The sequence below is a fragment of the Poecilia reticulata genome, chromosome 8 (genome assembly GCF_904066995.2).
Source record: "Poecilia reticulata chromosome 8, P_reticulata-male-v2, whole genome shotgun sequence".
NCBI lineage: Eukaryota > Metazoa > Chordata > Actinopteri > Cyprinodontiformes > Poeciliidae > Poecilia > Poecilia reticulata.
This window is the reverse complement of record NC_088837.1, coordinates 10,239,858-10,265,192: the sequence shown is the minus strand read 5'-3', so window position 1 is coordinate 10,265,192 and position 25,335 is coordinate 10,239,858. Positions and strand designations below refer to the sequence as shown.

General features: G+C 42.2%; 3 protein-coding genes across 4 annotated transcripts; 1 reads left to right on the top strand and 2 right to left on the bottom strand.

The window, feature by feature from the left end:
• The first annotated feature begins 247 nt into the window (after positions 1 to 247).
• On the top strand, positions 248 to 7,621 carry cdr2l (cerebellar degeneration-related protein 2-like). The gene is made up of 5 exons (XM_008416639.3): positions 248 to 661; positions 4,232 to 4,344; positions 4,808 to 4,956; positions 5,480 to 5,644; positions 6,338 to 7,621. Exons 1-5 carry the CDS (start codon positions 583 to 585, stop codon positions 7,260 to 7,262), a joined length of 1,431 nt encoding a protein of 476 aa, XP_008414861.2. The 5' UTR covers positions 248 to 582; the 3' UTR covers positions 7,263 to 7,621.
• A 555-nt stretch (positions 7,622 to 8,176) lies between these two features.
• arhgdia (Rho GDP dissociation inhibitor (GDI) alpha) lies at positions 8,177 to 19,649 on the bottom strand. Its single transcript, XM_008416640.2, has 6 exons — positions 19,497 to 19,649; positions 12,166 to 12,366; positions 11,024 to 11,107; positions 10,466 to 10,542; positions 10,268 to 10,331; positions 8,177 to 9,650 (listed from the first exon to the last, which is right to left on the bottom strand). The coding sequence occupies exons 2-6, from the start codon at positions 12,353 to 12,355 to the stop codon at positions 9,448 to 9,450; spliced, it is 618 nt and encodes a 205-aa protein (XP_008414862.1). The 5' UTR covers positions 12,356 to 12,366; positions 19,497 to 19,649; the 3' UTR covers positions 8,177 to 9,447.
• A 1,056-nt stretch (positions 19,650 to 20,705) lies between these two features.
• On the bottom strand, positions 20,706 to 24,975 carry alyref (Aly/REF export factor). 2 transcript variants are annotated; one of them, XM_008416642.3, is made up of 6 exons: positions 24,590 to 24,975; positions 23,074 to 23,232; positions 22,832 to 22,979; positions 22,396 to 22,459; positions 21,474 to 21,648; positions 20,706 to 21,390 (listed from the first exon to the last, which is right to left on the bottom strand). In XM_008416642.3, exons 1-6 carry the CDS (start codon positions 24,839 to 24,841, stop codon positions 21,376 to 21,378), a joined length of 813 nt encoding a protein of 270 aa, XP_008414864.1. In that variant the 5' UTR covers positions 24,842 to 24,975; the 3' UTR covers positions 20,706 to 21,375. The 2 variants fall into 2 exon arrangements, with proteins under 2 accessions (XP_008414864.1, XP_008414865.1); XM_008416643.2 differs by lacking the exon at positions 24,590 to 24,975 and adding an exon at positions 23,680 to 24,583.
• Positions 24,976 to 25,335: the final 360 nt, after the last annotated feature.

Genomic DNA, 25,335 nt, shown 5'->3' with positions numbered 1-25,335 from the left:
AAGCAAGGAAATTAGAAAGGCAGAAGACTCATGTGAGATGCATAAACGAAAATCAGTATTGACATGAGCTTAGATTAGCAGGCATTTATAATAATAAAAAATAAATAAATTAGAGAAAAAATACATTTGGTGGGATTTAAGAAAAGCAAATAAGAGTTCTTTCTTTCTCCCTCTCTTTCTTTCGAGCGGATCCACGCCACTACTAATCCAACAACCTTCTGATTATCGCTCTGTGATCTCTACAGAGCTCGTATTTCCCACGGCTCGTGAACGCAGCAGTAGTTGGTCACCGGGCTGCTGGCTGCCAGTCTGCGTCTTTAAAGGACGCCGCCGCCGCAGCAGCAGCAGGGCCCCCGCTAGCAGAGGCTCCCTGAACCACCAGCGCTGCTGCTGCATCTCTGGAGCCTCCAACACCTGCAGGTGGTTTCAGAAGCAGCAGCTGCTCTGCCTGGATTTAAGCCGTTCACATCACTCTGAGAGGCAGCGCCGCTACTGTTTGTTTGTGCTTCCACTTCCGGGCGGGTCTGCTCTTCATCGCTGGTGGAAGGAGGAGGAGAAGGAAGAGAAGTTCACCCGGCATCGATGCTTCGAGCTGGGAGGATGGAGGAGTTTGTAACGGAGGAGGAGGAGCCGTGGTACGACCAGCGGGACCTGGAGCAAGGTGAGGTCATCTTCGTGGTGGTGGGGGGTGTCGCAGGGTTGCAAAATGCAGAATGAATGAACCTCTCTCCCTGCATCGTCTCCCGGTCTCCTCCTCCGCTAATTATCGGGATCTTGTCAGGGAGGCATCCCGGAATAACCCTGCGTGAATGCTGCCTCTGTTTTCTGCTCCTTCCTCCGTCCTGGCACATCACTGTACTCAACGCTGCTCGCTACTCCGAGCTTGGAAAGCAAAGATCTCCTTTTGTTTCGACATTATTTTACAGATCCATCCGCCATTCTCAATCAGAAATGCACATTTGGCTAATTTGCCACTTTACCATTTATTCAGACCATCCTCCAATATCAAGTTACTTTTATACACAAATACGTTTTATTGTACCTTCCTGTACTAGCTCTAATATTGGTTACATTTATTTTTGCAGCACAACAGGAAAACATGACAATGCAGGATTACTGCTGGATATGGTGATTACATGGATCAAGCTGTGGGCATAAAGGGCTGCAAAGATGGACAAATATGCTTTTGGAAACTTGAACACATCTGAAATATTATCTCCTACCAACTATTGCATCTTAACAGTCCTGTGCAATAACAACTGGGATATGATGGTATACTTTGCAGCTACAGTTGTGATTTAAATTCTCAAGCAAACAAAGTGCAAGACATTTGAAAATGCATCGAAAGAGAGGTGAATAATTGTATTAAATGAACTCTAAACGTGATTTATACCAGCTGCTGGTAATGACAGCTGAAAATAATAAGACAGATGTTGAGATGGTGTCATAAAGTTAAAGTATTTGTAGACTTTACAGCTAAGAAAGTTGGAGCTCTTATGATTTACATGTGCGTTTCAAATAGATAAGCTTTAGATATCTGAAATGCAGATGCGAGTCGTATCTTTAGATCCTAAAGTTAGGAAGAATTTATACATAAAAAAAAAAATATATATATATATCTGGAGACAAAATCCTAATAAACATGGCTGGTGAAGCTGAACTTTAGGCATCCAAATGTAATGTTTTTTCTCCTATGTATAGATTCAAAACATCACAAATGATTACCAATCATCAAAACAAAGCTGAAATATTATCTCGTTAATTTAAATTTTTTTTGTATATATTCACAATTAAACGACAAATTAGCTTTTCACCATTTCAATTTAGCCAATTCTTTTTTTTTTGTTTTTTGTTTATTCAGAATAACACTGGTGAGAAAACCGGCTGCATGGAGTTCCAGGGTTATATTTCTGTAATGTCTTTTTTTTGTGTGGAAAATGGCTTCATCTGACTGATTTTTCTTGTTTTCTTCTGTCCACTTAGTTTTTTCCCTTCAGGCATTATTCTGGAGTTGAATGACCGAATCAATCGTAAAAGAACTTGTCTGAAAAACTTTCTAAAATGTTTATTCTAGATCAAGGGGGGTGGGGGGACGTAGTTGATAAATGCACCTGAACGCAACTGTTTACTATCAAAATGCATATGAAGAACCCATTTGTGCGTTAGTTGCTCTTGTGCAAGTATAATTGACTTGCGGCCGAGATCAATCCTTCCCTGATGATTTAAATGGATTCACTTGAATTGGAGCAGAGCTTCCTCAGAGGCGAGATGAGAGCTTCCTCCTCCTCCTCCTCCTCCTCCCCCCTTTCCGTCCTCAACATCACCCCATCTCCTGATCACCTGCTGACCCAGAGAACCAAAGCGGCTTTGCATCTCATCACCACATTACGCATCGTCGTCGTAAGAGGAGGAGATCAGGTGGATTTGACTCTCTGATGTTGCCATTATTCCGATCTGAGGTCGAAAAACATTAATGTCTGAGCTGATTAGAGCCCTTCCCTCCCCCCCTTCCCCACTCCGGACAAAACGGGAGCAGAGATTTTGACGCTTCGGGGTCAGAGAGTGGACGGTGTTGTTATCATCCACACAATCATGGAGTTAGACCCCAGAAACGACGCTGTTGCGCAACATCTTCGCCGCCGGCTCTTCTATTTTAAACCTCTGAAGTGTGTGTGTGTGTGTGTGTGTGTGTGTGTGTGTGTGCAGAGGGCGTTTGCATGGTGATGCCATGCTTGTGCTGCTGCCGCTCCAGGGGGGAGCCCGAGTGTGATTCACACATCCCAGCGGAGGAACACGAGCAGCAACATATCTGATGTTTGGCCTTGTTTTTTTTTTTCCTCCTCTCCTCCTTAAGGAGTTGCGTAAGCCCCGCATTTGAGACTGCAGGCCTTTCCGCTGCTTCCCTCAGCGTAGAAGCAGAGATGAGCACTAAGTGCGTTCGATAAGTCTCGAAGATTTCTGCTGCTTTCAGTAAGGATGGGTTGTGATAAATGGCAGCTCTGAATTTTGTACCAATAATCTGTAAGCGTCGGTGCTCGTCGCTGTGGTGAGGAAACACTCCGAAAAATGTCAGTGATTCTCTTTCTTGCCGTCTTTCCACTCTTGTTCTGTTTATTTTTTATTTTTTCTCCAGCTTCGGCTATGAACTCCCACCAGTTTTCCTTTTCCTCCAGTTTGGTCCAGTTTTAATCTTCTAACCCTGGGAAAGTGCTGTCTGCAAACCTCTGTGGCACAATCGCCATTTAAAAAAGAAAAAAAAAAGAAATGTGTATTTGAATTCATGGCACTAGTACAACACAGAACATGACGTTAATGAAATGGCAAAAGTTTAGGTTTTTTATATTGACCTTGAAACGGCAGCATTTATCAAAAACATTAAAATATGCATAGAGCATATGTTCATGCCTAACAGTTATTTTGCAGCTAACAGTTATTTTGATAATTATTCTACAGACTGTTTTGACGATTAATCGCTCATTTAAAAATTGACACATTCTACAAATTATTCATTTAACCACGTATTGAATAAAATATTAGAAATACTTTAAAAGATGCAAATAATTATGTATTTTTTAAAATGACAAAAACAAATTATTGCTAAACTTTGTAACCTCCAACAAAAAAAAAATTCTAACAATATATACAAATTACAGCCCTATGTCACCATCAATCCAGTGTAGGGCTAATCTATTGACTATTTTATGGATTAACTGTTTACTGGATAGCAAAAAGTACTTAATAGGAGAATTTTTTTTTTAATCCAAATTTGAACCAGGTGAAACTAAAATTGTCTCTGGAGTTCTGGCTAGAACATATACAGTCTTTCTTTTTTAAATCTTAAACGCAAAATGTATTTATTTTGCGTTTAAGAGAGCTAAACGCAAAAAGAGCAGAGAGCTAAATTACTGCTGTGAATATTTTATTTAGTGTTTTTTGTATGTATGCTCCAGTTAATTAATCAATTACTAAATTAGTCGACGATCATCTTCAATAACCGATTAATCACGACGAATCCGATTAATCACTTCAGCCCTATTACCTATACGTGTCTTTCGTCGAACAAATCCGTAACTGTGTTCTTCCTCCTCCGTGTTTCACTGAGACAGACTTTCCTTACCGCCAGCAGTCGCTCTGTAAAAGCGGCTGTGTTGTTGACGTTCTTCTTAAAGCACCCGCATATAGTTTGTGTTTGTTCGTTTATGTCCGTCTTTCTGTCTCGGCTCCCGTTCAGACCTGCATTTGGCCGCGGAGCTCGGCAAGACTCTCCTCGAACGCAACAAGGAGCTGGAGGACTCTCTCCAGCAGATGTACATCAACAACGAGGAGCAAGTGCAAGAGATAGAGGTACGGCAGTGAAACTTCTCCCCAAGCATCCGTTTTTTTTTTTTTCCCCAACCATGTACATTTTTCACCTTTCAAGTCGATGAGAGAAAATGTTTTTAATGTCGTTTTACATAACTAAAGATTTTTATTATTTCAAACCATAGCTTTTTTTTTAATTTTTTTTTACTCATTTACGACAGGTTTTTGTTTTTATTCTAACTGCACCAATTTACTTGAATCATTTAACCAGTTCTAGCTCCGGTTCTGGGTTGTTACCTTTCAGCAAGAAAGGTCTTAGGTTTGAACCCTGCTGACAAATTTTTGTGATTGCTTTGAGCCGTCCAATAGCTCTTCGCGTTTCGTCGCGGTACGCATGCACGATGAGACTCGGAGCGAGACGATGTCCCGATGTCCTCTCTGGACGGACATCTATAAATCGCTGTCCGCCACCTCTTCACGCCATCGAACGTGCTTCGCTTCGCAGTACCTGTCCAAGCAGCTGGAAATGCTGAGGGAGATGAACGAGCAGCACGCCAAGGTGTACGAGCAGCTGGACGTGACGGCCCGAGAGCTGGAGATCACCAACGAGAAGCTGGTGCTGGAGAGCAAGGCCTCGCAGCAGAAGATAGACAGGTGACCGCCGGCCATCCGACAGCCCATAATGAGACGGCTATTGGCGCATGCTGAGTTTTGACAGCTATTTTCCAAAGCGCATGCAGAAATGTTCTAGTCTGTTGAAGAAAAACGGGGAACTTAAGCAGCAGCAGCAGTGATTTCCCTCATGCTCATAAACCCGCTAAAGTGATTTCAGAGAGCCGTTAACCTACATAGGGCTGGTATGTCAGGCAGTGGCGCAAAAAGTGGGTATGCAACGCATAGGGGCGCAGCACCAGAGGGGGCGCCGATCTATGTTTTCGCATCCACCTGAATAATGTGTAGTTGCGCCACTGATGTCAGGTATCGGGGAAGTTGTTTTTTTGTTGCTGTTCCTCTTGCATAACCGCTCGTAACATGTTCAGAAATTTCTCTAATCGGAGATTAGACATTTACAAATCATGTTACTGGGGCTAACGGCTAATTATAACCCACCCACCCCCTCAATAGCTGCCTCTGTTCTTTCCAAGCAGATTAATCCGAGTTGTGTTTGTGCACTCAGGTTGACGGGCACCATGGAGACCCTGCAGAGTCAGGTGGACGGTCTCACGACTCGGGTGGAGGAGCTGCGGACCCTGGAGGAGCTGAGGGTGCGCAGAGAGAAGAAGGAGCGGCGCAAGACGGTCCACTCGTTCCCCTGCCTCAAGGAGCTCTGCACTGCTCCCAGGTTGCTGCAGCACACGCCGCAGTTTCTGTTCGCCTCATTTCTATCCCAACAGGACACTAGGAGCTTCATCTAAAGGAAGCTTACAAGGCAAAACTTTAAGTCGTATCCATTTACTGGAACCTTGTTCAAATCGATCCTTCTCCTGCCAATATAATGCAGTTGCGTGCAGATCGAATTATAGCATCCGAATCAGATGATCGTTCAGTCAGTAAAAACTGCTCCATCTTTTAGGAAGCCCATCTGATCGCAACGAGGTATTGACTTTTCTCGTATTTATAACAAGCACTGTGAGAAAGGAACCGCCAAGTTTGAACATACAGACACTTTCAGCAGAGCCAGGCTGGGCGAAGGAGAACCGACTAAACGCTCCAGCCCAGAGCCAGGAGTACTTTCTATGGGAACAAAAGCAGATCATTTTCTTAGACTGTTTCAAACTACATTCTGTCTATTTTAAAGTAGTCAGAATAAATTAAATAGTTTAGGAACCATTTAAACCAAAAAAACTACAATGACGTGTAAAGCCACAGATCCTGAAGAACATAAACGGATGCAGAACCAGAGTGGATGTACATCATGAAGGGCCTTTGGGTACAAAAATGTTCTCATTAATAGGTTTTGCACAGAGTGTGCTTATTACAATGAAGCACACTCCATGCATTCGTTTCTAAGCCGGTGCTGTGACGCTTTCTTTAGATACGAGGATGGGTTCCTCTTGGCCAACCCTGGCAGCGTCGACCTGGTGGAGCGGCAGCCTCTCGATGAGGAAAACGACCGCCTCAGAGACATCGTGTCCTCCCTGCACTCGGCCATGGCCTCGGAGCGGTCGAAGCGGGAGAGCGTGGAGCGGGAGTGCGCCGTGGTGCTGCAAGAGTTCGAGCAGCTGGAGCAGCGCCTGCTGGGGGCCGAGGGCTGCAAGCTGCGGGTCCAAGAGCTCGAGGCGGAGCTGCTGGAGATGCAGCAGCTCCGGAAGTCCAGGGTGTGTCTCATCGGGGACATGGAGGACGGCTTGGAGACGCTGCTCGGCAACGGCCCCGAGACGGACACCCCGGAGGAGGAAGGCGGGCAGGAGGAGGGCGGTGAAGCCGAGGGAGGAGCCGGGCAGCAAGGCGGAGGCCCGGTGCGGAAGAGCTGCAGCGACACGGCCCTGAACGCCATCTCGGCTGCGTCCGGTCGGCGCCAGGGCGGGTACCCGCTTCAGGGCAACGGCGCCCGCAAGCGGGGCATGTCCATCCTGCGGGAGGTGGACGAGCAGTACCACGCCCTGCTGGAGAAGTACGAGGAGCTGCTGGGGAAGTGCAGGCGACACGAGGAGACGCTGTGCCACGCCGGGGTGCAGACATCGCGGCCCGTCTCCAGAGACCCCTCCATGAGGGAGTACTGCATGAGCTCAGCGGAGCCTTCCACGTCCGGGGCCGGCGTCGTCAGACCCCCGACGCCTCCGCAGACCCCCTCCACCCCGGAGGCGCTGGAGGGAATCAGCAGGCAGGTGGAGCAGGTGGACAAGCGGCTGAGTCAGAACACGCCGGAGTACAAAGCGCTGTTCAAGGAGATCTTCTCCCGGCTGCAGAAGACCAAGAGGGACATGAACTCCCCGAAGAGCCGAAAGACTCACAAATAAAACTGAACTCCCCCCCTGAACCCCACAAGAACCTAAATGCACTGAGAAAAGCTCAAGCTAATTTACAAAGCATTACCTCACAGTTCAGCTGCTGAAGTATAGGAAACGCTACTTATTCATGTAAAACTGCCAAATGTTATTTTGCTGCGCAGGATGTTTTATACAGGCCAGAGATCAGAAGGTAAAGATGGTTTTGTTTTGTTTCTGCAATTGAAATGTCAGTGATTGACTATTTCAATTAATAAGCCAAATGAACCTAAAGCAGAAAGTGTGAGGAGCTTTGGACATTTCCAGCATGTACTTGTTTATAACATCACTAAATGCTTAAAAAAATGAATAAAATCACTGCAGTACCAAAACTATTCATACAGCCTCTTTAATATCTCCTCAAAAAGTCTCAGTAAATTGTTTTTGTTGCCATCAACAAGCTTTAGACAAAAGCTTTGGGTGGATATTTAGCCACTCCTTGGGAATGTTGGTAGTTTTCATTAACATCGTTTACGTTCTTGGCACGGACTTTAAGGAGTTTTGAAAAGGTCAATAGAGGTCAGGGCTTTGTGAGGGCCAGTTTAAACCAGCATTCAGTTCAGTTTATTTTACACATCTTACCAAAACAATGCTATCTTGCACTTTACAAAAAAATTGTGGTTAATACATTCAGCAATTAAGATTTCAATTATTTAGTTATTTTAAAATGGGTTTAGAAAAGAAATACAGAAAAAAATAAAACTTGTGTATCTTTTTCATGTTTCATATTTTGTATAATCAGACATTTAATAGAACAAATCTCAGAATCATTCCATGTCTGATCAGATCTACACAGTAAATAACAAATTAAGACCAAAGTACTGGATGATGATCTAAAATCATTTAAATGCAACTTCTGCGGTTTGAACAAAAACAAGCAACACACGCCCAGTCTGAACACTTTAATTTGAACACCAGAGATCCGTAAACTGTAGGCAATACAGACAGCACACAATAAGTTTAACCCACCTCACTGAGAAGAACCGGCAGCCCCGTGACACACGAGGCTAAACGAGGCCAAACTGACGTTCATTTACATATGGAGTGTATAAAACGAGAAAACACTTAGCATGGCCAGCTGTGTGTTCAACCGTTAACGTGCTTAAAGGCTGAGGTTTGGATACTGATTGAGAGACGATGGGTCTGGAGGCACAGTCAGCAGAAATAATCTCCAAGTCGTAAAGTGAACGGTTTAACGCGTCCTGTATTCGATTCAGCTTAGAAGACACAGCGATCGGGACTCTTAAGAGTTCAGTTTTAGATTTTTAGACCACTACAAAGAAAAATGAAGGAATGAATGTTATCCAACAAAACGTGTAATGGAGTAATTAAACCTGAAGTAAAGACAAACTCTTAGCTCTGATTCCATGTGTTAAAACAGGCTCACACACTCAGAAGGCAAATGGCTCAACTATTTTTTTTCTAGATCTTCATAACTGCTATTAAGGCCACGTAGATGCTAATAAAAAAAGAAAATAATAAAATACCTGATCAGGTGAGAACGAGCCGCAGCTAAAGCTAAAAGGGGCTTGTGGGGTGGTTAGAGGTAACTGTTTCCCCCTGTTCTCTGAGTAGATTATATCAAGATCCAAACTATTTGGAAGTCCAACTAGTTTTAACGAGACCCAAGTACGTATAATCTGCTCAGAGGCTTTAGCTGGGCTCTGTCCAAGAGTTACGTCCAGCAGTGATTGCTAAATGAGCGCTAGCAGGCGTTCTGCTGCCCGAGGCAGACCATGATGATTACACACAATAATGAAAAATGTTAGGGAAAGAAAGAATCGGTGGTACAGGGGGAGAGGAAATCCTACACTGATGGGGTTTTTCTTTCACCGTTTTCTCTTGTATAAAACTATCTTGAAAATCTGGATTGTGCACAGTTTGCTTTCTCCATTTTTGAGGATTTAATACTTTATCAGAAAAGGGCGGGTGTAAACGAATTAATTGTTGCAATTGAGGGAATGATGATGAATGACGTGATTAAAAGCTAGAAACAAAAGGTGCGAGAGCGGAAGGGAGGGCTGTGGTGATGGACGGAGAGAGCAGAAGCCTAAGACGACATAATGCGGAGAGAAATCCTTGGAATGACAGCAAGACGAGGAAAGGCTGGAAAAGCGCCGAGCGGGGAGGAAAGTGAACGAGACGCGGCAGAGAAAAATCAGTCTTTCCAGTCCTTCTTGATAGCAAGGCTCCACTCCCAGGAGAGATGGTCGTACTTGTCGTCGTCTGTGAACTTGGACTTGATGTTGTAAGTGCCGCGGGCCAGCATCCCTTTGGGGGCTTCCTCCAGGGTGGTGAGGAACTCGTATTCCTCGTCCGGTCTTGGGCCGTAGCTTCCCACCATGTAGTCCGACTTATCCACTGCAGACGAGAAAAGGAGGGAAAGGAGACAGTGGCATGAGCAGAACATCCAGAGCATCCTTCTGACCACTTTCCTACTCCAGATAAGACACTGACAGCTCAGAAACGGTCCAAACAACCCCACCTTCCGATACAAGTTGCTCTACATAGATGCATCTGAACAAGTGAGTCATAAAAGTTCATTTCTGTAATTCAATCCAAAAACAGAAACTTTGTTTGGACAAACGTCTCTTAGGAAGTTGCATTTTGACCCCGCTGTTTTTCTTGGCATTAAACTTCTGCCATTGGTCTGGCTTCACATCTGACCATTCTTATCAGAAATGATGGGACTCATTGAAATGTGTTGGTTTCCTGGTATTGAAACCAACACATTCATTGTTTTTGTTAAACTGTAAAAAAAAGGGAAACATGTTCTGAAAAATGCATTAGATCTAAGCCTGCATGCAAAAGGGACTGGTTCATAAAGCAAATGGTAAAACTACATGTTTTGTGTTAAAACTCATTGAAACAGGAAGCATGTTACATTAGGGATTCTGATATTTCTCCAACTGCACTGTTTAACTTCGAACTGCAACCAACTTAAAAAAATAAATAAATTAAAAAAAAGAAGTCTTTACCTTTGACTCCTTTCCTGAATGTATGCTGATTGTATCTCAGGCCTGAAACGATCTCTTTGTTCACCTGCAAAAAGCATCATGCATTATGCCATCAGCTTCAAGAATCATTAAAAGAAAAAAGAAAAAAATCACCATAAATTTCAAAACGACCTGCAGCTGTTCTAGACTAAAAAATGCACAGAATGAGAGAACCATTACCTTGAAGTTGATCTTTATTCTGTACTCAACTCCCTCCTTCAGTGTAAATGGGTGCTTCTTGAAGCTCTCCAGGTCTCCTGGAATGTAGAAAATAAAAGAAAAATGTATTTTATATATAAATATATATATATATATATATATATATATATATATATATATATATATATATATATATATATATAAAACTTTTTCTAAACACTCGGAACAAAATGTTTGCTTCATAGTCTTGAACATTCTTCGTTTTCGTGAGGTAGTGAGTGCACCGTCCACCAGGGGGCGCAGTGAATAAAAGCAGGCATCAGTTTTCCTTCCTTGTTATACCCATTTTGACCACTGAGAGGGGACAAAGCGCGCCATCAGGAAGTGGCTAATTAACCCACTTCCATAAGAATCTCCTCATAGCTAATTAGCAGACTAATGACGCAGCGTCTAAATTTGCGCAGAGGGAAGGGACTGCTTACTGTCTGCAGTGATTGGACTTCCTTCAGTATGAAGACAGAGGTAATGCTCCTCCTCCTGCCCTTTGACCTCTAAAACCTGCAGCTGAACAGTACTTACCCTGCAGGTCAAGGACCAAGGGAGCGGGTGCATTTTCACACATCAGCGTCATCCGTGTCACCTGGACATTTGGTGCACTAGGATCTAGTAAAGAGAAAAGTTAAATAAATGATGGGCGTCATGCGTTTTCTTTCTCTAAAAGCACTCATTAGGCAACATCTTCCTTCAGCTGATTATTTGGACATCACATTGTTGTTCTTCAGACACATCCTGAGGACTGTTTCCTTTTTCAGCCACAAAATAATAAATAAATTCCACATGCCACAGAAGTTTTTTTTTTTTTTTGGGGGGGGTGGGGGGAATCTTATAATGAACAACAACAAACTAGGACATAACTGTGAAACATAGCAATAAATACAAATTAAAATCAGAAAAAATGTGGTGTGTATTTATATTCCCTCTAAATCAATAATTGTTAGAACCACCTTGCGGTGTAATTACAGCTCCAAGTTACTTCTGGTTTCTCTCTGCACAGACAGAGTAACATCTTTGCCTGTTCTTTGCTGCAAAGTAGCTCAGCCAAATCGGAATGAAAGTGTCTGAACATTTTTTAAATTCTTCACTCAAATTCTAAAATGGATTTCCGCCTGGACTTTGCCGGGTTACTTTGGGGAATTCACAATAAAAGGGGATTAAAAGCCAAATGGTCTTTATTAGAAAAGCTCTCATGTGCTGGTCAATCACATAAAACCTAAAAGAGCAATGCCGTTTCACTGTGAAGAGTTCAAAAGGCGCACACTTTTCCAAAACACTGTAAAGGTTTGGCATATTCAAAAACTGCCTGTAGTGATGGCATGCGGAGATAAATGGAACCTGCTGACACATGACATCAGTTTAATCTCATATAACCATCTTTGTTTATATGAGGAGGTCCTACAACACATGGAGGTATTAACCCATCATTAATCCCAAAGCAAAAGAAGATGGAGGCGCTGGTTGCCTTGGCAAACACTTTGCAACACTCAGATGTTTGTATGATAAAGTTAGATGGGACTCATTGCTCTCTGTCAGGCGGGATAAATATTCCTATGTGAGGATGTCAATCTCAGTTGCCCTGTTTTCACAACAAACAGCCGACATTCGATGACGGAGACTACCGACGGGCCAAACGGAGCGGATAAACGAGTCGGGTCGGCACGAACCTGCGACCACGGCAGCCTTGCCCAGCAGCGCCTCCTTGTACTTCCGCAGGCTCTCGTCATCTTTGTCCAGCTCCTGGATCTCCTGTAAGCTCTTCTGTGCAGGAGGTTTGTAGTTTATGTCCGATTCTTTCTCCTCGTTGGCCGTGGCGATCTCTTTCAGCTGCTCCGGTGTGAGGTCCTGCTCTGCCATGATGCGCTAGACTGTGGCGACAGAGAGGGAGGGAACGATAAAAGATGGAGGAAATGGAGGCGCTGCCTTTTTATTATTTTAAAAAAATGAAAACTACAAGTGAAGCTAAGCGGCAAAGAGTCATGGCTGCTGAGAGAAATCTCAGTGAACTTTGACGCGAGGACACAAGCTCATGTACAAACAAAGGCATTTAAACACTTCTAAGCAGAGTTAGGACAATTAGTCATAGTCAGGTTGGTTTAAATGGCATAACTTAGACTGGCAACAATAAAAGAATTAATGAAATTGCATCAAAACGAAGAAACGTCATTCTCAATCTATAAAGGCATCAACTAACAAGCAGAAGGTACTTTAATGAACTTTTACACTTTGATGAAATCAAATAAAGGTCATGACATGCGTTTGATGCATTAATGACCTCGAAGTTCCTTTTTTTATTATTATAACCCACTAGCTCTACGAAAGAACCTGCAGCAGCGCATGTATCTTCTCTTGTGTGCAAAATACAAGGATCTCAAAAAGCAGAAATCAGTATTGGCCTGAAAACTTGATCGGTACATATCTTGTTGCAGAGCCCTGGTAATGTTGGAGTGTAATTATTGAGAACAGCTGGTGAACACTTGCAGAGCAAAACTTTATGAGAGCCAAGCAACACCTGCAAACAACAGCTGGATTACACTGCAACCATAACGTGGTTCTTGACTTGTTCTTGTTTAAGACCTGAAGATGAGAACACACAAATCAGCTTAATGTTTTTTTTGGGTGGTAAAAAAAAAAAAAAGAAAAAAAAAGCATTTCCTTGATTTAAAGACATGACCCTCAATATGAAGCCTGCAGCAGATTTACCTGCTGGCTCCTTTCAGCCAACAAGAAAACACCCTCAAGCACCTCAGTGACGTTTTTCAAGAATTCAATGTTGAAAAGGCCCGGCTTCAGAAGACAAGCAAGGATTTGAAAAAGCAAAACAAAGGGTAAAGAGTTGATCAAGAGCGAGAAAGGTCTGCGACTTCATTAATAACATAAAATGGGTGAGAAGGAGATTGGAGCTGAATGTTGGTAAAGTCTGAGCTCACGGCTGGAAGCAGAACTGTTCTGAAGAGAAAGAGGAAGGTGTCAGGACAAACAGTTTCCTCGTGTTACAAATTACTCTTCCCCTATAAAGACAATCATTTCGCCCTCTAATTTATGACTCTCGTTAATCCGTTTCACATGCCAGGCGCTGTTTGTCAAACACAGACAGTCAAACAGACCTAAAACTCTCAGAAGGCAAACAATTGTGACTGATGCCAGCTGATGAGCCCAGCTGCACCTGTTCAGAGGAGGCGGGACGCTTAGGAGTCCAAAGCAAATACACTGCTGCTCATCTGTGTCCAAACCTCCACACATCTGGCGATTAGGAGCTCTGAACGCAGCTCGGTTTCCCCAACTAAGGGCCTCGGCGCACCCAAAAAAAAAAAAAAAAAGTCCAAAAATTCCTTTGAAAGCGAGTGCATGTTTGGGCTGGTCAGCAGTGCGAGAGCGTTTGGTTTGGAGGGAAACCAGGAGCAGATAAGGCAGCGGTGCTGTAACTTTCGTTCTTCAAGAGCTTGGGGAGCAGGTTGTTGGCTTTTTTTTTCTCTTCTCTTTTCTCGCTTCCTCTGCTTGACTCGTCTTGCAGCAACGCAGTGCAGCAGCATACCAAGCTGTTCCACAGCAGGAAGTGCTCAGTCAACTCAGCGACAGACAACGCTCTACTGGAAACTGCTAAAGAGGTCGTGCTGTTTGGTTCGAACTTCCCCATCTTAACTTGGATGTTTGTGTGACCACTGATCCCAAATTGTGCACTTATTTTAAGACAGTCATGTTCTCTCTTCGTTGTTAAAATTAACGCAGGCAGATGAGATAAAACAAGAAGCGGGAGCAAATACAAATCTACTTAAACTGCATTTTTAAAATGTCCTTTTAATGAGATGCAGCAGAAGGTGCTCTGTAGCCGCACACAGCTTCTTGGAAGACTTTCACTGCAAGGGCAATCTGACACGAGAATGGAAACTAAGCACCAACCTCCACTCTTTTTAAAAATTGCAGTGACTAAAAACTATAAAAATTTAAAGTTAAAACGAGCACATCTGTAAAGCAGCAGACTGCCGGCTAGTATGGCTAATTAGGCAGCTGTTACCAGGTGGTGAATATAAAGTTAAAATAAGCTGTGGAATCATGTATGACTGTAAATTACAAAAATAAAACTGAATTTAGCTAGTGTTTATCTTTAAATACCTTTTTTTAAATTAAAATACCCATAAATGACTGGGTTTTGCTAAACATGAATAGCCTGATGAACATTGCATTGATTTATGCAGTCTGTTGAGCCAAGTGTTTCTAAAGTGTTATGCAATGATGATAATATATCACATTATTTAGAGATGCCTTCTTAATCAAATGTGGCATTGCTGGTTTAGTCATTTAAAAAGGCCCACATGCTCCAAATAACAGTCAAACAATGCTGACATCATCACCTTTACAATGACAGCCATTTTTTTCTCCCTCTATCTCTCTCTCTCTCTCCAGTCTCCAACAATGCGAGCTGTGGTTAAAGTTGCCAGAAAGAGGCCCTGTCATTGTTGGGCCTGCTGGGAATAAGCCCTTGCGGTCATGGGACAGAACGTTCTGCTGAACTTGGGAGTCTCGGCCGCCACCTGAACAGCTCCGCAGCCTGGATAAACTGTTTGCCTGAGCGGACTGAGCGAGCAGCAGAAAGTTACAAACACTCCAGACTTGGCAGCGGCTCAGGCAGGAGATTAGGCCCGTTCCTTAGGAACGACGCGGAGGCTCTCGAGACGTTGAGTTATGGCTGAGGAGGCGTTTTTGTTTTTCTTTTATTCCCTGCAAAGTAGAATTCTGCTGATTAAGGGAGAATTGTTAGCAAGTGGGTCAGCTGTCCTTTCTGTCCTTTTGTGGACAAACTGCTTTGACCGTCACCTGAGACACAGTCTCCCCCCCTGCGTGGCTGTAGCGTCCATGTTGCTGATGCGAGGTGTACATCGATACCCAAACTAATCAAGCACTACCGTTTGAGAAAGTTCAGTTTTCACAGGGCTGAGCAGCGATCATAAACGTTATTCTCCTTTAATAAAGTCATCAAATTGCCTCCATGTTTTATGACCTGCTACCTTTTTAACGCTGCTTCTGATTTACTGCGAGTATACAACATCCAATTTAATTTCTGACAACCACGTCTTCCTTATTCACCGTCATTTACAAAATGTTTGAAGTAAAGCTAAAACACAAAACCCGGTCAGGCAAGATTTCAGAGCTCCATCCACAAACAAGTCTGGCGGGGTTGGGTGTTTATGTTCACGCTTTCCATTAAAAGGTCAGAGGCAGACTGGCCAGGAAGCAACAACAAAAATACGCAAATGAAGCTGAAATAGTAACTGTGGTAAGAGTTGAGATGCACGGCTCGAGCTCTTCCTTCCCGATACAGATTTCTGTGTTTTCTTGGAAGCCTGCCCTGTCGGTTCAGTTGTTCCATGTGACAGAAAATACCGTCGACTGCAGGTTCTTTGATTTAAAACATGCACCTCCCTCAAACATAAGACTAAATTAAATGGTTACTGCAAATCTTGCACCCAGGCAATCATATCTGGATTAGATATATTCTTCTGTTACGTTTATTTCAATTAGAGGAGCAAACCTTGTGCTGTTGGGTGGTGCGTTTATAATCTGAAAATGCCTCTAAGTTTTTGTTTTGACACACTTAAGGGCAAAAGCCATTTGTGATTTTAACCAAATGACTGGTGCATCTCCATTTCAGTTTCAGTTTTAGATTCTCAATGTTGAGACAATTTTATTGAGAAAGAAGAACTACTTTAAAGCGAGCTATGGCACGTTCTGCTTCACAAGTGTTCAATGTTAGACTTTATGTTCAACATAACCACTCAATTTGCCCCATCTCAATGAGAATAATTAAAAGCATTGTGACTTTAACACGGCCGTTAACTTAGTGGTTTTGTTCTTTCAGAACCGCTGTAACACAGATCGCTACAGGAGATTCTTGAGCGCCCACAGCCATCACAATCTACAACAACTCTTCAAAGAAACTTTGATAATATGAGTTGCAACATTTCATTTCTCTTAGGAAAAATAAAGGATTTTTGAAGCCTTAACCCAACTTTGTTTTTTAGAGCAGCGTATGCGTTCTATTTTCATGCTTTAACAGATGTATTGCCACACTGTTTTATCATGATCACAGTTAAGAAGAAACAAATATAATGATGCAATTTTAAGCCCAACAGCATCCCCTCAGTAACATAAAAGCAGCCACAGATTCAGACCTAATGTTGTGAGTTTTGTCCAAGATGACTGAATATGCACTCAGCAGGCAGGAAAGGACTTTAATGGGAAAAAGAAAAGTTTGAAATCTGACATTTTGGTCCTCCAGCTCATAATTTACACATCGGAATGCTCCAACAAGGAACAAAGCTCATATTCACCTTAGTGACAACACAAGAACACGAGTACTGTTGCACTAATGGTGACTGGGGAACCTGTATGCTGTGACATTTAGCGAAGCTATGCAGCTGCTTTCATCCTTTCAGGTCTCTTGGCGCTGAAGTCCCTTCATGCAGCACCGAGTGTAACCAAGACCTTTGGACCCGTCCTTTCTAACAAGCGCAGCTATGTTTCCTCATTACGTTCCTGCTGTATTGCTTTTGCAAGCAGACTGCCATGGTTGCAATCATGTTTAGGTAAACCCAAAATTCGACGTTTGATAAGGTGGTGATAAAATCGAGCGATGCACATTTAAAAAAAAACAACAAAAAGAGAGCCTTGCATGCCAAGGTAGCGCAGCAGCGGCGGCCATTTTCTGCTGTCAAGAAGTGACTGCAAACTTCCTTTTTCATATGAGGAGGAGCGCAATGATTCACATCCTTTGGTGTACTAAACCGCAGCAGCGCAGAGATGAAGCTCAGCTCATCTTCTTCATACTTCTAATAGACGCTAAAACCAACAAAAGCAAATGCAAAAAGAAAAAAACAAACAAAAAGCACCGATACCGATGCTTACACAAGTACACTAAATTATGTTGGTTCCCAGTAAGTTGAGGAGATGGAGCAGAAATTGCCCAAAAATTAGAGGAAGTGTTGCAGCGCGAGCTTAGGGCTGATGCAATGCAGAAGAGCTCAATGCCAACAGACCAGGGGGGGTTGAAGAAAGAGGCAACAGGGTATTTTTGGACAACTACGAGAAGGTCTGAAGTGGCTTGATAACCGCCATTCATCTGTAGGAAAGAATTTGATTAATTTCGGGTAATAAAAGTCGACATAAAGAGCAGCCTGTGGGAACCAAAGATGCAAAACACAACTATTCCGGAAAGGTCCAGAACAAAGAGGAATAAATAGATGCTGAATAGCGCCTGCAACTACAGGAAACCGGGAGGGGATGGGGGGCAGAGGGGAGCTCAGGTGCAAACTACGAGACATGCAACAATTAATTAACGTAAAAATAAAATATGTAAAGAATAGGGAGGCTCATCTCAACTTAAAATTGTTGCATAATACCCCACAACTGGTGGTGGGATTGTTTTATATTTTAACCATTTAGCAAAGCTGCAGAAGAAAACTATTTTCTAGCCATCAAGCTGGCCTGACACGAGGACAGACGCTTCATTGTCTGTCATACCTGTATGCCTTCCCCTGCGTGGTTGAACAGAAACAGGTCACTGACATGATTGTTTAGAGAGGCAACTAAAGAGGGCTGCACTGGCACGAGAGGATGAGGGAGGAAATGTTTCCTACAACACAAAGATTTTTTTAAGCCTACAGAAGAAAATAAATTGAGAAGGACCTATTTTCCTCAAATGGAAGGTCAAAATCCAGAAAACAGCTCTTTACTTTATCTACTTCCATTAATCAAAATTCACCTTCTCACTCTATAAATACATAAACCAACAGACCATACACATTTCTGAGTTTATTAATAATCAGATAATGGTTTGGCTAGCAATATAAGGTTATATTTATTCATCAACATCATCTCTTTTTATTAACCTCATGTGTTGTAGAAAAAGAAATCAGAATTGGCTTTTGTAGATTTTGACTGGTCTTGAAAAGCCAGATCAGTCCGTCAACGTTTTAAACTTTTCAAAGTTGGTTCTGACCCTAGCATTCCTCACATTGAGCTGCTAGGAAGTTGAAACATTTTTGTTATAAATACAAAGCTTTTTTTTCCCCTGCTTAAAATCAACCTTCTTCGGACTATCAGCATACACCAGAGAGGAAAGGAAACGCTCAGTAAGACATCCGGCCATGCAAGCTTGCAGATTTTCAAGCTGAGCGGAAGTAAAAATAAAAAAGTTTATTAACAAAAATTATATATAAACATATATGAAACTTACAGAAAAGCTGAAAAGAACCCAAGACCGTCATTTCCTCAACAGGAAGGGAAAGGGAGGATTCACGGTTTGTACAAATCTATCGGCAGCCATTCAGTGAAAAACAGTCTCAAAATCAGAAAAAAAAAGTCGATTGAAACCGATTTGATCTGAGCAAGTTGACCTCGGGCACTTCACTGAGGAGGCGTTCAAAATAAATAACAAAAACAAAAATGGAGGCAGGTTTAAGGTGTGAACTGAATCAAATTTAAACAAGGCTGAGTACCAGGAAGTGAGTTCAAATGTTCTTCATAAAGCCAGCCACATGTCAAGGGCGTCACACATGCATTTCTTTCTTAAAGTAAACCAATATAGTCACTTTATTTACACTTTTTACCTTGCACTGGTTAATGCATGCGCTATATTATAAGTTTATTGTATTCAGAGGGCACACTTACCTAACCGCCTACACCCGGAAATTCACAACCGTCTACGTTCCCCGTTCAGGGCGGATAACTTAACGAGTCACTAATAAACTTCACAATAACAGTTTGAAACACTGAAACTGACACAAAGTCCATTTAATTTGAGACGAAAAACTACAATTCTTTCGACGGAAACTTGCGTTTTGGCAAACAACTAGTTCCGTTCAAAAATGTTAAAATAATAAATTAGAATTCTGTCCCGAGGCAAAAACATTACAGATTTAGAAATAGCAGCTAAGTGTTGGTCGCATTAAAAAAAAAAGTCAATAAAAGTCTCTGCAGGGTGTTTTCTGTGTAGTCTTACCGTTTCACTTGTGGTTGGCTGGGCCAGTCTCCTGTGAATGAGAGTGAAGCGCCGCGGCGGAGGAAAATCTGAACAAGAGACCACTCACTGCCATTTCCGCATAATCTTCTTCAAAATAAAAGCATGCAAACAAAACTACGAAAAGATAATCTCCCACTGCAAATTTTTACCTACCAATTATACTTCATGAAACAATGCGATAAACCTATAAAGAATCACACGTCTAAACTTACAATTAAACGATTTTTGCCACATCTTATATTCACAAAATTCATAGCTTTGCTGTATTTTATTCATTTATAAAAACAAGCCTCAACATCTTACGTGTCCGTAGCAGGGTGATTGTTGAATGAATTGCACCTTAGAAGTCCCTTCATTTAAATAAGGATCAGCGCGATAAAGATGAACTGAATTTAAACCAGACACCAATTTCTTTATAGTCTAGTAGACATAAATATAACTAGTAGAAAATTGGTTGCGCAACTCATGATGGCTCGTGTTGGACCGTGGGCGGTCTGCCATGTTGACTTTATCAAAAACAGCCACAGGCAGACTCTAAATGCAGAAGCTTTACTTGAATTTTACCAACATCGATTAAATAAAAGCAAATAAACAGCATACCATCAAGTTTATTTACCAAGAGAAAAAACTTTGTGAGGCACATGCATTGTAAAACACAACCCACAAGTTCTTATAATCCCCTAATACATAGAAGACTAATTGTCCTTAATATTAGGATTTAGCACTGATTATCTCAGTGTTTGCTCATATATATAATCAAGATAAGAAAAAGCAAATGTTTTGAATTGTATTAAAAAAACGCTGTACAACTTAAATTCCAGTAGCCGACAATGACTGGACCAAATTATTTCCTGATTTGAGGTGAGATTTGCATTCTAATCTGCGGAAACACTAGAGATAACGTGTTTATTTTTAAACAAATATTACTCTTCTGCTTTTTTAGCAGAGATTTTGGTATGCCTAAGTGTTTGAACGCACCCAAAAAATGCTAAAACATTTTTGGGATTTAATAAAAAACTTGGTATGTTTTCTTCTTGAGTGGAGATTTACTTTAATCCTGAAAATCCCACCGGAAGTGGTTCTTGCAAACCTTTAAAGGAAATGCTTCCAGAAACTCAAGACATTTGAGTTTTACAAATCTGATCTCTTACTGTTCATGTCACAATTAAGTCCATTTAAACCCAAACATCATTTGCACCAATGCGTTTATTGCAAGTCTCCTTATATGGACTCAGAAGTGGTGTCAGTCCAGAGGCCATACTAGAGCGGGAATATTTTAATACAGGACGACACCTAGTGGCTGTATTGTGGCATGACAGAATGTTCGGGTCTTTTAAAACCTTCAGCACTAGACATCAGTTAAACCTCCCAACAAGTAAAAATATTTCCACAAGCATACCAAAAGATTAATTTTATATTTCGCATAATCGAACACCAAATACATACATTTTAAAACGCTGTCAAACTACCAGTGATGAGGAAATTTCTTTTTCACAACATATGGTGGAACATTATATATAACAAACCAGACATTACAAAATTCATAGATGCATAAATCCAAGACTTTTTGGTTAATATACACTGCAGGTTTTATTACAAGTTTCATTCACTACAGGGCAGAGGGGAGCTGGGATACCCCAGTTCAAAAACCTACAGTCAAAACCTTTTTTTTTTCCATCAAAAAAAAAAAAAAAATAAAATACAGGTAAAAAACACTTTGGAGTATTTAAAAGAAGAGGCTGGAACACTTTCAAATCACATCAGAAGACAAGCGTGTGTAAAATATTCTGCACATTTGTAACAACCACTCTCTTCTGCACAGAAAGGAAGGGAAGACAACTAAGAAGAACTTCATCTCTTAACTGGTGTCCATCTGGTAAAAACAAAAAACAAAAAAAACATCAAGACAAGTGTAAAACATTACCAAATGAGATCTGCTTTGTCAGCTGGACGTACCCTGGCGTTGTAGGCGTCTAATTGTGCATCAAGCTCCTCTGCTGAAAGCGGTTTGCTTCCGCCACCTCGGCCACCACCCCGTCCTCTCCCTCTGAAAAAACCTGAACCACGGCCGCCTCGACCTCTCTGCATGCCAAAGGTGCGATTTCTGTTCATGCCCCCAACTACGACCAACCTGAAATAAAATAAAAGGGTAAAATCCAATGTATCCATATTTTCTAAATAGAATATTTTATGAGTTTACATACAGTAAAATGTACAAACGTCTACATTCATTTTTTTTAAAATAAGAAAACATTTAGTGTATACATTTCTTTAGTGTATGCTTGATTGTTTGTAGCAAAAAATGCATCTCTGGCAAAAAAAAATCTTCCAACATGAAATGCTCAAGCACTTTTTGCTAGCCTTAGCATCAGTACAATGTTTTTTTTTTACATTAATTGGTTAATGAATTTATAGAAAAAGTTGCTATATGAGATTTTTCTTTCACACCAGGTGAAGCTAAAACAATGCCAATTGTTTTAGCTTCAATAAAACTTTCTACCAAGTTTTATTTTTATCTAAAATCCAAAATTGATATTTTGTACAGTTTCAGCTTAATTATTGCTCTCATCGTGTTATTTTTCAGCAAATGACCTTTAGAGCCTGTATCCTCTGGTTAATTAACCAATTACTAAATTAATTGAAATTTCAATAATCGATACACCGTTAATTGTTTCGGCCCCAATCAGAACCTTGCAAAACGTTGAGAAATTTACCATCAAATACAGAACATGCACAAAATGATGATTAATGCAAGTTCATAGGAACAAAATGCCTTGGTTAAAAATAGCAGTAGAACAGGTTATAATGGCAACATGTGGGGTTGCCAAGGGGTGAATTGACCAGACTTCTTAATCATTGGATAGCAACCCTAACTCACCCCTGCATAGGCCGCCTCTGTGTGTCAATCTGTGATGTGACGAGTTGAATGTTCATTGGCCGCCCTAAAAAGACAAATTGAACACCATACATAGAAAACATCAATGAATTTTGTAAGCTTGAGAGGAAAAAAAAAAGAGCTGAATTTCTGGCCAAAAATTTCCTCATTTGTTTTTCATTGGATAGTTTTAAGACAGGGACAACCCAAATCCTACAACTATAAATACAGGTCAAAAACGGAAAAAAAACAAACAAACAACCAGCACGTATGCAAAAAGCGTAAAGAGGCAGAATAACTTAAGAGCATGACAATAAACTCACATTCTGGCCACACTACAGACCAATACTATGATTTTAAGACCCTGCGGGAACCCTTTTTAGTTCCAATTCTACCTGTAACCCATATTATAAACATGACGATTTGATCTGAATCGTACCATCAAGTGGGATGCCGTTATATTGCTTCATGGCCTTCAGTGCATCTGCTCTCCTCTCAAAATGGACATCAGCTGTTCCCAGGCTTCTTCCTGAGCGGTCGTAATGAACAGCAGCCTTCTTCAGAGTCCCAAATTCAGCAAAAAGTTCCTAAAGGCAAAAAGAAAAAGAAAAAAGTGAATTTGAATCTGTTTGACAACAGAAAGAGTAGGCAAGCAAGGACCGCAAACAAAACGTTACGTACCTGAATGTCTGCATCTGAAACACCGAAGTCCAGATTGGAGACTAGGAGCTTCCCTCCAGTTTCCACACCAGCTCCTCCGCCACCGCCGGCACTACCATTAAAGCCTCCGAAGCCGTTGTCGAACATGTCGTGCTGCCACTTGTCGGGGAGCTGTTTAGGCTGCAACAGATGAAAGAGAACGCACCTGCTGACTTCAGGATCCCCTTGCCTCTCTGTCAATCACAGAGTCCACACGTCTGGGTGTTGGGGTAAGCAGGGGCTCCACTTCCAACATGGCCAGGGTGCTCAGTTCCCTTAATGTAATAGGGGTTGGTCCCCAAAACGTTCCCTGCCCACCCCACCACTACAAGCAAGTGAATCAGTTTAAACAGACAAGATAGCTCATTGAAAGCAAGGGGATATAGTGGATAATTACATTTATAGGACAGACACGAACTGATCCTTAGCAACATTACAAAATCTCCTTAAGCCATGACTGCTCAAAGTCAATAAAGTAAAAAAAAAAAAAAAAAAAAAAAAAAGGTGCAAAGTGAATTTCATAGCCCCCACCCAAAAAAACTAAACAAAACTGTACACTAAACCTGAAAAACTGCCCATACTAGCTACCAGAAGTTCCCATTGTTGTGGTGCCATCTGCGCCTCCTTCAAAAGGCCCTCCAGAGAGGCTCCGTTGATACACAGGGGTCTCCAACTGAAGCAGCCGCCTCCAGCGCTGAACCGCCCGTCCTCGACCACCGGAGAGTTCTTTGTCGTCTCGTGAATGTGGATAATGTCCATATGGTTGAAAAAAATAAAAAATAGAACAGGCCCCATGCCCTTTTTTTTTACAAGCGTGGATTACGTGAGCGTCCATTTTGAGATCACGCCATTTTGACTGGGGCTTTGTTTGGGGTTTTTTGTTTCCCGAGGCACTCTTTAATAGCCAAAGGATGGAGAATTGCCTTATATGGAATATATCAGGGTATTAAAGTCCACTTTTCCATCCATAAGAGCCAGAGAGAGTGGTTGAAAAGCCTTCAGAACAGGCCTCGATAAACCCGCCAGCCACTCCCAGAACAAAAGGCCGCCTCGTCGACGAATAGGGAGAATCACGGTGCTCCCATTAGTAGGAAAAACTCATCTGAGGGTCAGCATTCTCGATGATGTGGTTTCCTTCTTTCCAATGCGAGCTGGGGAGTAGTTACCGCCTCCAACGTCTGGCTTTAAATTTCGGGTAGTGGATTCAAAATGGCGCCGTTGAGGCCTAGCCATCCGCTCTTCTTGGAAAGTGGTGTAAAGCCATTTGGCTTGTGGGAGAAGGGACGCGTTATACAAACAACTTCCATTCATGCTTAACCGCGAACTACAGAGCTTCCCCATGAAGGAGAACTCGGCGGCTAGCTTTCATTTTTCGCTTGACTTAGCAAGCTGGCAAGAGGATTAGCTAGAAGCAAACTGAAGGACGTTAACCGGGAATTTTCAGATGTGTCGAAGGTTTTTTTTCCTTTGACTGCTTATTCCTCTAACATTCTCATACCCTGCTGTAAGGCGTCGGCCTGCCTCTAGCGCGGTTCAGGTTCTGTCGACTCCTCATGGGGCCGGATCCGCCGCCTCGGCCTCCAAATCCTCCACCGCCGCCGCCTCCAAGTCGCCCGGGGCCTCCTCCTCGGCCGCCGCCTAAGCCTACACGGCCACCTCGGCCGCGGCCTCTTCCTCCCCGGCCTCCACCTCTCTGCTGCCTGTTCTGCTTGATAATCTCATCTAGAGACATATCCATTTTATCGGCCATTACTCTGCCCAAATAATACTAAACTGTGAGGAAAATATAAAATGTACACCCTAGACTCTTTTGGTCCCTCTCCCTGTCCTTTCACAGCACTGCACCGTCGACTGAACACACACAATAAGCTAACGGCCACACAATATAAACAGCCTCATGACGTAACACGTATATTTCGACGTCAACACGTACATCAACGTAAAGGGAAAACGCGCCCTCTTCTGTCTTGTTATATGCATTTAGCCTGACTACCGGACTCTTTATGGAAGAGAGATATTGAAAGAAAACCATGAGATATTGTTATACCAGAAGTCATGTTAAATGGTATATAAATTACGTTTGACCAACATACTTAGTTTTCTTCCACTTTACAACACACAATCCGTAATACACCTCTTCCATAAAAAACGCAGAGAAGCGGTCACTGCACATAACCTTCCAGTTCATTGTCCGTGAGAAAATCTCAGTAAAATACTGCTTGCGGTTGTTGCATTACAAAATGA